This window comes from Leuciscus leuciscus (genome assembly GCF_965113295.1).
Source record: "Leuciscus leuciscus genome assembly, chromosome: 13".
Classification (NCBI taxonomy): Eukaryota; Metazoa; Chordata; class Actinopteri; order Cypriniformes; family Leuciscidae; genus Leuciscus; species Leuciscus leuciscus.
In genome coordinates this window covers 3,493,370-3,505,259 of record NC_138737.1, presented here as the reverse complement: position 1 = coordinate 3,505,259, position 11,890 = coordinate 3,493,370, and the positions used below count along the sequence as shown (strand labels likewise).

At 36.4% G+C, this 11,890-nt stretch overlaps 2 protein-coding genes across 4 annotated transcripts in view; one reads left to right on the top strand and one right to left on the bottom strand.

Annotated features, from left to right (window-relative positions):
* Window positions 1-509, bottom strand: part of myl2b (myosin, light chain 2b, regulatory, cardiac, slow) — a gene marked incomplete at its 5' end in the record, with an annotated part of 5,101 nt that extends 4,592 nt beyond the window's left edge. Inside the window, one exon of the mRNA XM_082187915.1 lies at window positions 408-509. Coding sequence (XP_082044041.1) covers window positions 408-509 — 102 coding nt within the window. The remainder of the gene's footprint in view (window positions 1-407) is intronic.
* LOC309512314 (homeobox protein cut-like 2) overlaps window positions 1-11,890 on the top strand; it is a 222,641-nt gene that overhangs the window by 38,050 nt on the left and 172,701 nt on the right. Inside the window, exon 1 of one of the 3 annotated variants that reach the window (XM_082187819.1) lies at window positions 10,854-11,246. The exons of 1 other annotated variant lie outside the window; for it this stretch is intronic. In XM_082187819.1, coding sequence (XP_082043945.1) covers window positions 11,184-11,246 — 63 coding nt within the window. In that variant the 5' untranslated portion in view covers window positions 10,854-11,183. Of the gene's footprint in view, window positions 1-10,853; window positions 11,247-11,890 lie in introns of those variants that run through there. One more of the 3 variants, XM_082187820.1, reaches the window with a different exon arrangement.

Below are 11,890 nucleotides of genomic sequence, written 5' to 3'. Positions count from 1 at the left end.
TTTGTGATATGTGCGAGAGAGACGGACTGAAAGAGAGAGAGAGACTGCTAGCAATTGTCTGCACGTTTTCATCACTGCCATCTCGGATCAGCGTCATGCTTATCCTGTTTGTCCTGATCTTTTCACAGCCGCTTTGAGACCAGAGACAACGTCTGTCCTGCTGCATTTTCCATGCAAACTTCAGGGGCTTGACAGCAGGTTTGAGTGTGTGTGTGTGTGTGTTCAGGGTGTAAATCACTCCACTGTGCTAATCGTTACTGACACATTCTGAATTATTCACTAGCGATGATGAACACTGACATATTGAAGTCACATACGGGAATGTCGCCGCTCAATATCACAGTGAAAGAGTCGGGATAAAGACAATTGTCATCGCAATTAGAGTCAAACGAGCACTTGGTTTGTACCTCTTTGAACTCCTGGATCTGTGCTTGTTCAAACATGGAGAAGACATTTGAGTTGGCTCCTTCTGCCCGCTTCTTTGCCTTTTTGGGTGCCTGCAACAACATATTACACACAATACTTTTGACTGGTTAAACAGAAGTACACATTAGCTTGTGTCGTCTCATAAGTGCACTTTATTCCAGGAATAACTTCAAAAAGTGGAATAACTTGCTTTAACAACCCAGTGAAATGACTGACATCCCTGTTCCTTAGTTTCACTAAAACTCTCTACCATTCAAAAGTTTGGGGTCACTACAAGTTTTGGTCACACTTTAGTTTATGGTCCAATTCTCACTATTAACTATTTGCTTATTAGCATGCATATTACTAGGATATTGGCTGTTTTATAAAGCACATATTAATGCCTTATTCTGCATGATCATATTCTACAACCTTTAATCCTATCCAATACCTAAATGTAACAACTACCTTACTAACTATTACAGTAATTGGTAGTTTATTGAGGCAAAAGTTAGTTAATTGTGAGAATTGGACCGTAATCTAAAGTGTGACCCAATTTTTTAGTTCTTATTTTGGAAAGAACTTAATACTTTAATTCAGAAAGGATTCATTAAATTGATCAAGTGATAAAAGTTACAAAAGAATAAATTACTTTTTAAAATATATTCACATAGAATTTTTTTATTTTTTTATTTTAATAATATTTGACAATATTAGTGTTTTTGAACAAATAAATGCAGCAGAAAACATTTTTAAAAATCTTACAGTCCCCAAGTTTGCCAGTAAAATGGGTTGCAAATGCAGTGTAATGTTGACTTTAGTATCACAATTGTTTAAATGTGACCCTGGACCACAAAACCAGTCACATGGGTAATTTTTTTTAATTTCGATTTATAAATCATCTGAAAGTTGAATAAATAAGCTTTCCGTTGATGTATGGTTTGCTTGGCTAGGAAAATATTTGGCCAAGATACAATTATTTGAACATCTGGAATCTGAGGGTGCAAAAAAATCGAAACATTGATAAATCGCCTTTAAAGTTGTACATTTATGTTGGCGATTGTGCTGCATTCACTCACAGAAATACATGTTTTATTTATTTACGGTAGGAAATTTACAAAATATCTTCATGGAACATGATCTTTACTTAATATCCTAATGATTTTTGGCATAAAAGAAAAATCTCTAATTTTGACCCACACAATGTATTGCCACAAATATACCCGTGCGACATGTGACTGGTTTTGTGATCCAGGGTCACAAATGAAGACTTATGCTGAAGTCTCCCACTTCTCTGGTGTTTCTCCTCTCAACATTGTCTCAATATATGCTACGAACTCAAATGAACTGAGCTGATGATGTCCACATTCATTTTACATGGATTTCCATTTCTCTTAGGGAGTTTTAGGTGAGTTGATGTTAGATTGAAAGCAATGATAGAGCTAAATCTGAGTAATGATGTGTTCCTCTGTGTGAGTTTGAGAATGGAAAGGTTTGGTGCCCTGCTGGATGTATAATTAGCTCAGAGAGAGAGAGAGAGAGAGAGAGAGGGGAGTCAGCCAGTGGATCAGATGTGGGATTACACACTGGCGCTGACTGTTGACAGCCTCATCTTTGAGCCTGTTGATAGGTAATCCCACCAAGACAGGGATTAATCGCAACTATTTACATTCCTGCCACAGAATTTGGGAAACATTGTGAGATGCGTTTCTGCTCGATGACATCGCGGTCCGACAGCTGCTCGTCGGCCTTCTGTGGATTACATCTCAACAGTTGTGCTGTGCACGAGGCCAGAGCTCAAGCATGAGACATCATGACGCTTTATTCTAAGGTTTTCGCTATAAACGGCATAAATCAATCCAGAGCTAAATAAGGTCCAGAGAGTTTCATTTATGAATCTGATTGTCTCAAAAAATCCTTAAAAAACATCATTTATTTTGATATATTATTACAATTTAAATGAATGGTTTTCTATTTTAATATACTTTAAAATGTAATTTATATCCTGTGATCAAAGCTGAATTTTCAGCATCATTACTCCAGTCTTCAGTGTCACATGATCCTTCAGAAATCATTTTAATATGATGATTTGATACTCAGTTATTATCAATGTTGGAAGCAGTTGTGCTCATGCTTAATATTTTTTTGGAATCCTGAAAATGCAGCTTTGCATCACAGAAATAAATTATATTTTAAAGTATACTCAAATAGAAAACCATAATTTTAAATTGTAATAATATTTCACAATATTAAAAAAAAAATTCTGTATTTTTGATCAAATAAATGCAGGCTTGATGAGCATAAGAGACGTTAAAACATTAATAATAGCAATGTTTTTAAACGTAAATGTTTACACTTTATTTCGATAGTCCACTTTAGACATACACTGAAAAAAACAATAAGTAAAATTTACTCAATTTTTCTTTGGCAAGTTTTTGCACTCATATTTTTTAAGTAAATTTCACACGCATATTTTTAAAGTAAATTTCACATATGAGTAAACTCTACTTAACTAAGTTAAGTGAAAGTAACAAAGAAAATAACTAATTTTAACTTTGCTAGTAGAAGGTTGAGTAATATTTATTTAGTTCAAGTTTCCTTTGCAATACATTTCACTCAAACAATATAATATTGAATTAAGCATATGCTTTACTTAAAAATACCTAAGTGATTAATACAATAGATATTATGTAAGACAGCATATTATTTACATGTCAAATGTTAAGCGTCATGTGAACGCAGAGACCTCAATACTTGGTAGACAATACACAATGACGGTAACATTTGATGGATCGTTTTTGTGTTTGAATGTGTCATTTTGAGTAGAAAATGAACTCCAAATGTCACAAAATGTCACGTTACTAATCCTGACAACAAAAGCAATGATGAAACAGTGTAAATACAGTTTGAAAACACTGAAAAATCAACCTCATTAATTATTCAAGGCCCAGTGCATGATGGGAACACCAGTATCAGAAAAGTTATAATGTTATAAAATTTTATAACGTTGATATTTACGCTTTCATTTCTACACGCTTGAATTGAGTACTAATATAGAATTTACTTTTTTTTTTTTTACTCTTGCCTGAACTAACTTTTTCATGTAAATTACATTGTTTTTTTCTGTAGTATTTACTTTACCACAAAATCATTTTTATCAGTGTTGGCTACTAACAATAATGAACTTTACAACTATATGCCAACTTATTCTACTAACCCGAACCCTAACCTAACAATCGATTATAGTAATATCTTCACTGTAAAAAATGATTTTTTGGTGAAGTAAATACTACTGAAAAAAAACAATGTAATTTACATGAAAAAGTTAGTCCAGGCAAGAATTTAAAAAACTAAGTAAATTCCATATCAGTACTTATTTCAAGCGAGTAGAAATGAAAGCGTAAATATCAACTCAATAAAATTAAGTAAAAATTACTCAACTTTTCTGATACTGGGGTTCCCATCATGCACTGGACCTTGAATAATTAATGAGGTTCATTTTTCACTGTTTTCCAGCTGTATTTACACTGTTTTATCATTGCTTTTGTTGTCAGGATTAGTAACTTGCCATTTTGTGACATTTTGAGTAAATTTTCTGCTCAAAATGACACATTCAAACACAAAAATGATCCATCAAATGTTACCGTCATTGTGTATTGTCTACGAAGTATTGAGGTACTGTATTTGCATTCACATGAGACTTAACATCTGACATGATGTCTTATAAATTACTTAGATAATCTAAGTAAAGCACATTCTATAAATGATTGGTATAATTCAATATTATTGTTTGAGTGAAATGTAATGCAAAGGAATATTCAACTAAATCGATATCAATCAACCTTTTACTAGCCAAGTTAAAATTACTTATTATCTTTGTTACTTTCACTTAACTAGGTTAAGTAAAGTTTACTTAATTCCATATTCCAAGTAAATTTAACTTAAAGATTTCTAATTAAAGCTACTAATAAATGTTTAGGTTTTTACTTGGCAAACTTTGTAAATTTACTAGCATTTTCAGAGTGAAAAAAATTAGCAAGCTTTTTTCAAGTAAATCCTACTCCAAATTTTTTACAGTGTAGTAATATTTATATTAGTAATATTTTTATAGTAATATTTTACTCTGGATTGATTTATGCTGTTTATCGCAAAAACCTTTGAAAATACTACAAGTAAAACTACATTAAACTACATGATATTTCATAAAACATTTTTGCAAAACCTGGTCACAGTTACAGCCATTGTTGAGATTTCTTCTGAAACTTTTGAGATATTTGGGTCTTTTTCATAAGAGAAAAACACTGAGCGGAAATCTCCATTTGCTCACATTTTAATCTAGAAGAAACAACTGAAACACTAAAGAGATCTCATTTGTGATCTAAAGCAAATGAAATGTTGACAGCCTGTCTCCTGTTTTCGATTTAAGTAATGAAAAGGTTTGTATCTATCTTTGAGAGCAGAAACAGTTTACTTTTCATTTATTTATTTGTTGAAAGTGAATTTAATAAAACATCAGAGGCGGAGGATGAGTCAGACAGATGTGAGACGCTCAGATGAATCAGACTTAAACTTTTAGTTTCAAACACAGACAGACAGAAATTAGATCTTCGTTTGGACGCATCAAGAGAATAGTGAGTTACATGTCTGAGTAAAATCTAAGTTAATGAATAAATGTGTGGCAAAGCAAACTCACCATAATCGTAACCCCTTGAATTCAGGAAACAAAGCACGAGTGATTTCAGACAGGGTGGAAATGCTGATTTTATATGAGCATATTCCCCACCTCTGACTGTCTATAAATACATCCTCCATGCTGAACAATAGACTTCAGAAGTTATTATAAGAATTCTGATTTAAGGGATTTAATCCAGCAGCCAATGGGCTTCAACACAGAACGGATGACAGTTGTTGGAGAACAGCTAGAACTTTCCTAAACCTATAGAATGTGTGATTGACAGCGGCATTTCTCTGCTTCTCATACTAGTTAGGATACAAGCAGGCTAGTAGCTCAACTTTTGGATATTTAGATGTGCAAGTGTCACTAACTTAAACAAATGACGAAGAAAAGTGAAGTGTTGATGTCTTTAGGTGATTTTAGTGGATGTATGAAGTCAACCACAGGTGTAGAGAATCACATGCACTATTATTAACATGTTATACTAATGTTGAAACCATGTAACATGAATAATAAAACATGCAGAAAGCAGGTTTAGTTTGGTTGATGTTGTCAGGAGGGAGAAAGGTGACCTCTGCTTGACCTCTCACACTGAAACCCTGCAGTGTGCACTAAATGTAGATTACTACACCTTTCTGACACCAGCAAAGACGGTTTACCCTTCCAAAGATGATCATGTGCTCATTCACAATTACATTGAATGGCTTTAAAAAAGGACCTATACTGCTTTTTAAAATCTATTTTCAACTTTCTTTCGAGTGTAATGATGCTGTTTGAGCACGAAAAGGGTCTGTAAAGCACAAAGTCATTCTGTATATCAGTGTCTGAACTCCCTGAAACCCTTGAGTTTTCTTCCGGGAAATGAACACGTCACTATATTCCTCATTTAAATAATTCCTGCCCAAGGCATATGCTGAATAAAGGGGCGGGGCCTGGTTGAGTTAGATAGTGGATGTTTTCGGGTGCGTCTCAATCAGCTCCCTATAGTCGTGAATCAGTATATCGTGTGCATGAGTTCAGGCACTGGTAAGGGCACTAAGGTCCCTAGCTCACTTCACATTGGGACACTGACGACTCTATTTCTGGAGACATAACAACGTCCACAAAATCACTACTGGTTTTTATATGATCAACAGCAGCAATGATATCTTTCTGACATCATTTGTTTACGTTATTTAAAGTACATTATGAAAAATACTTTGCTTGTTAAACATATACATGCTACAATTCATCCGTACATAAACTACAAATGTTAGCTAGAAAATGTTCATTACCTATCTAGTGATGTGTTTATATAATTACAGGTGAAACTCGAAAATTTTTAATATCGTGCGAAATTTATCATTTTGATGATTATGATTATGATTTTACAGCTTTATGAAAACCCCAAATTCAAAATCTCAGAAAATTTGAATACATGAAATCAATAAAAAAAAGGATTTTAAATACAGAAATGTCGGCCCTCTGAAAAGTATAATCATGCATATGTATATAGTTAGATACACTAAATAGTTTCACCTTTTAATTTGAATTACTGAAATACACAAACTTTTGCACGATATTCAAATTTTTCGAGTTTCACCGGTAAATAATGGTTTGTATTTTAAAACACATCTATTGCATTTCATTAGGATTTGGCTCACGTTATTTATGTTTCACGCTTTAGAACTTCCAGTAAGGGAACACGGCGAGGATTGACGCTCCTGACGGATTTCATGGTGCATTGTGGGACTTTTTAGGGAGTGAAAGTTTCCGTGCCCCCGGAAGGATTTCATCCTTAAAATGGCCGACTCCCTGATCAGTGCCCTGACTACTGAACTATAGGGAGCTGATTAAGATGCACCCTTCGACTCGAAGCGGCACTGTGAGGACAGATTGGTTTATGACATCAAAGTATCATGAGAGAGATTTGAAAACATACACAACCATCTCTCAAATCAGGGGTGTGGGGTGTGACATTTGCCCAAACTCACTGGAAGCGGTTGACTAATATAACACACTGATCCAGCCGACCAATCAGAGCACATTATGCTTTTCAGAAGGAGGGGCTTCATAGAGAGCGGAACTAAACAGAGCGTTACTGACAGACTGGGGCTGCGTTTAACTCCACTTTTAGACATACACTGGCTAACTCCCCTAAGCACTTCGCCTCGGGGGAATCCCCACTGTCATTCTGAAGTGCCATGAGACCAAATGGAGGAGGGAAATGTATTCCTAGGACAGACCCCCGACCCCCCGATTTTGACAGAGGGAGCAAGTCTACTCAACATGTACACTTCAGGCAGATTTATAGACCACAATGCAACATTATTGTAACGTCACAGCAGAAATTGTCACTACCTTAAGTTGACTGTTTTTTTATTTTGTCAGCATTTTCTTTAGTTTTTTAATATAAGATATTAAAATATTGATAATATTTGTTTATATAAAATTTTTAACAGCCCAAGCATACATACAGGCCTATAGAATGGAGCGCAAAACAAATTCATAAGGAAAAAAAAACTGTAACTAATAAATCAGCTCCATTACGGATTCCAAGTGATCAAAGGCTTAGGGCGTTTCATTAAAGGTTGTATCAGCGATTTCAGGCCCAAAAAAGGCCCAAACATAAATGATCACATTCATCTAATCTTTCCTAACGATCCGCTAGCTGCCCTCCCCATAAGCATGCCGTCAAAAAAACACGTCTCTGTAGGCACTAGGCAGCCTAGGCTCTGAGATCTGCACACAAAAACAATTGGTTTCACCAACCTTCGAGACACACACATGTAAATTTAATATAAAACTAAGTAAATGGCGCTCTGTGGCGCGGCAGGATTTTGAACACGGTCCTGAGCCGCCGCGGACAGACGCCGAAAGGCGCCGCCGGTGTGTGTACTCTCATAGAGAATAGTGTGTTCGAATTTAAAAGACGTGGCGCTGCGCGGCGCGCCGCCGAGCTGCGCGTCCGGTATGCGACCCCCTTTAGGATGTGTTTGTGAGTTCTGAGGAGTGACTTCGCGTGAAGCCGCTGCCGTGCACGAGCGCAAAACCTCACAACACCCTCCCCCTGTTGGTGATTGGTTGGAACACTATTTATTTTGGTTTTGAGTGGTTGGTGAAACCAATTGTTTTTGTGTGCAGATCTCAGAGCCTAGGCTGCCTACAGAGACGTGGTTTTTTGACGGCCTGCTTATGGGGCGGGCAGCTAGCGGATCGTTAGGAAAGATTAGATGAATGTGATCATTTATGTTTGGGCCTTTTTTGGGTCTGAAATCACTGATACAACCTTTAAAACACATTTCAAGGGTTCCGCCAGTAGTGGACACTTGTAAGCAATGACGTAAATCTGAGATCGCAAACTCTCGTGATACTTATTTTGAATAAGTAATTACTTCACGACTGCTATAAAAGTATGTTCTATGTAGTATGAGTGTGTGTAATATGAATGTAATCTGGACGTACTACATCCGCCATGTTGTCATTATCATGTGACCTATCAGCGTTAGTTGTGTCGCTTCACTGCCATTCATAAATCCTCTCCTGTGGCCTCATGGGATAGTAAAGTGTCCATCGTATGCACACTAAAGTAGGTCATCCTTTATACTATTTTATGAGTACTGTGAATTCGGACATGCTTATTTTGTCACACTCTGTGTTTTGCCTACTATAAGTTTCGGATGCAGCCAAAGAGACACAGGGAAGTTAGCGTGGAGTAAAACACAGTCTGGGAAGAGAGGAGCAGCAACAATGTCAAATACAGTGTATGAAATGCAATGTTGAACATTCAAGCATGAAAACCTATTCTAGAGCCCAAAAACAAAAGCAAGACTTTGAAAAGGGCATGATAGGTCCTCATTAAAAGCTTTCTAGTTTCCGGTCGTGAGCAGTAATGTGATGCATAATGATGCTAAATCATTCCAGCCACCTGGTGGCAATCTCGACAAGCTTCTGTTTCAAGGCCTTTTGCACTCCAGAGTGGATCAATATATCAGAGTTCAGCAGCTCTCACCGATATTCCTGGAATTATATTATTGCCAAGCTTAGTCAAACATTTATGTGTAGGCTATCTAGGCCACTGCATACACAACGTCAATGCAAACACACGAATGCACTCATTAGATGGCCAATGGCTGTATCACCTCTTTATTCAGAGGCATTTTGAGTTTAGTTTTTTATTAATGTTCATTTTTGCCATTTTTTCGTCTCAGATATTAGGCTAAACAGTACAAAAAAATTGTTTTGTTTTTTTCTCACAAAACCTCACAGCTTGCTCCGCTGCCTTCAGAGGTTCGTAAAAATCTCCCACTGTTCTGTTCTCAATAATCCGACAGTCTTTGCACCCTCAAAATGTCCGCATATTTAGATTTGAACAAAAGTAATAAGTGTTGGTGCATCAGGCTTGTATATCAGAACTGATTTAAATTTCAAATTTAACAGTGAGCCATATCAAAACAAGATATATTATTCCTTTCTTATAAAACTGACGCAGTTATTTCCCCCCCTGAAGCAATAAATAAAAAGCAATAAAACAGAAACTTTTAATAAGCACCTTTTATATTCCCCGTAGGTGGCTTACAAAGTGCAAATACATTTCTACTTAAAAATAGACTTGCGTTTGGTTTTAATAGCGAAGAGGAGAATGACAGATGTGCTCACTAGTAATTGCTCGCAGTCCACAAGCCACCGGAGCAGTTAACCTCTTAAACAGTTTCATTTCAAGACATTATAATACTGATATCTGTAATCCAGAGCCTTTCAGATGCACAAGTCACACGGCCTTTTCTAAACACCAACATAATCACTTTTTGTAATCATCTGAACAAGGTTTACCAAAAGGTTGGCTGTGTTAAAATTTCTTTAAAAAAGGAATTACAGTTTTTTTTGTAAAAGAACTGCAGTTATAGTCATTATGCACAATATGATGATGAAACTTGCTTGCAGGGAAAGGCCACTGTGTGATCTGATCTTGGCTCTGGATGCTCGTCTTTAGGTTACACCTTATTATAATGATAAAGATGTGATTTGGACAAAATGTGCTACATTTATGTCAGAATATAGTCCTCATTGGAAGGGCTATATGGTCCTGTTCCACAAGAGGGAGCACGTGTAAACGTTTGAACAGAACTGTCCATTCAGAATTCCAATAATGCATTGATCGCACAATCCCACTATAACATTTATTCTTTCTTTTTTTTCCCGTCTAGGAATGCATTTTTTATTCAACCGTATTCAAACACACAGAAGAGCATTTGTAAGAGAAAACACCTTTGCATTTGCACTCGTTAACAAAATCTGAATGTTGTAGATAAGTCACTAGCAAATATTCCTGGTATTTATTGAAATTCCACAAATTGCAGCTCCATGGATTTCTATCTCATAAACTAACTGCATAGACTAAACTTGCAATTTTTGTTCAAGCTTGTGCATTTTATGCTGCTTTACTAATATTTACCACATCTAACTTGTTTTGTTTATTTTTTTTGCAGTTTACATCATCTACTAAAAATATGTTAAAAAGCCCCATAAGAGTTTTTAATAAGCGACAGCACTATTTCATCACGCTGATCTTCATGCCATAAATGGCACTATTCAGCACTTCATTATTCACAAGGACATTATTAAAATACATATTCACTCCAAACACAAAAGCTTTCATCCATTCAGTGTTTATTCTATTCATGCGACTCTTTCATTGCAATTATAGCATGCATTACGCATTATTGACCTAAAGTTGCAAATCTCATTAAATGGGGCTCATTAATGATATGTAATGATTTCACCGTTTTACGCATCAAACATCTGGCGATGCGCATTGGTTGCTCGTTGTTCTCCTTCCACTTCCCAGACGTTATTGATCAACCCGTTACGTCAGTATTGATAACTTTACCAAACCCAAAATCAAGTGCAATCCCGGGAGCTGCACTAATGCATCTATATGCATCTATATTCTGTTCATATCGCATCCACCGGCTCTCGCGCGCTGCGCGTCCCGTCTAGTTTTCAACAACTGTTATTTTCCTAACATTTTTTTTTCCATGTGGAGTGTAATCGTCAACGCTGTTTAACGGGGGGAATCCAGCCCATATATTTATTGTAGCCGCTCTTGAATATTGTGCTCAAGATGGCCGCCGATGTGGGATCGATGTTTCAATATTGGAAGAAATTTGATCTCCGGCGGCTTCAGGTTGGTCTTATTTCTCACCTTTTTTACACGACACGATCCTATACAGGCTAATGCACCTTGCATTTTATGCATTTTCTCTTTTGGTGACTTTAGAGGGACGGGATGGTGGTGTTGCATTGATAGTTATTAGTAATTGATCCTCTTCTGCCTTTTGTTCGGTTCAATCATTGATCAGGAGCGCGCAAGAGCAGCGGCTGCAGCCTCGCGCACACCAACGCGCTTTAACACCACATTTAACGCTATTTTAACGCTTCATACACGAGCTTTGTTGGAAACAGAAACTTTTAATGCCTTTCCGAGTTGTGGACTTTAACTTTTTATCAGCCTAATGTGTTTTATTCTAATAGAAATACGGAACGGTGACGCGCGCGCGCGGCTCGTTCTGTCAGGTGCCGGTTTGTGATTCAACTCAGACTTTATGAAATAAACAGCTCATATATTTTAGACCTTTAATGTTGATTGTATGTATCTATCAGTCGCGTATTTACTTTATTAGTGTGCTTCAGTGATGATCACATGGAGCGTAATGAACGTCGCACCATCAGAGTTTCTGTTATAGCAAAGTTTATTATTGACGTCTTTATGTATCATGACACGACTTGATAGTAAGTATTCCTGTTATAAAATGCATATTTACTTCAATG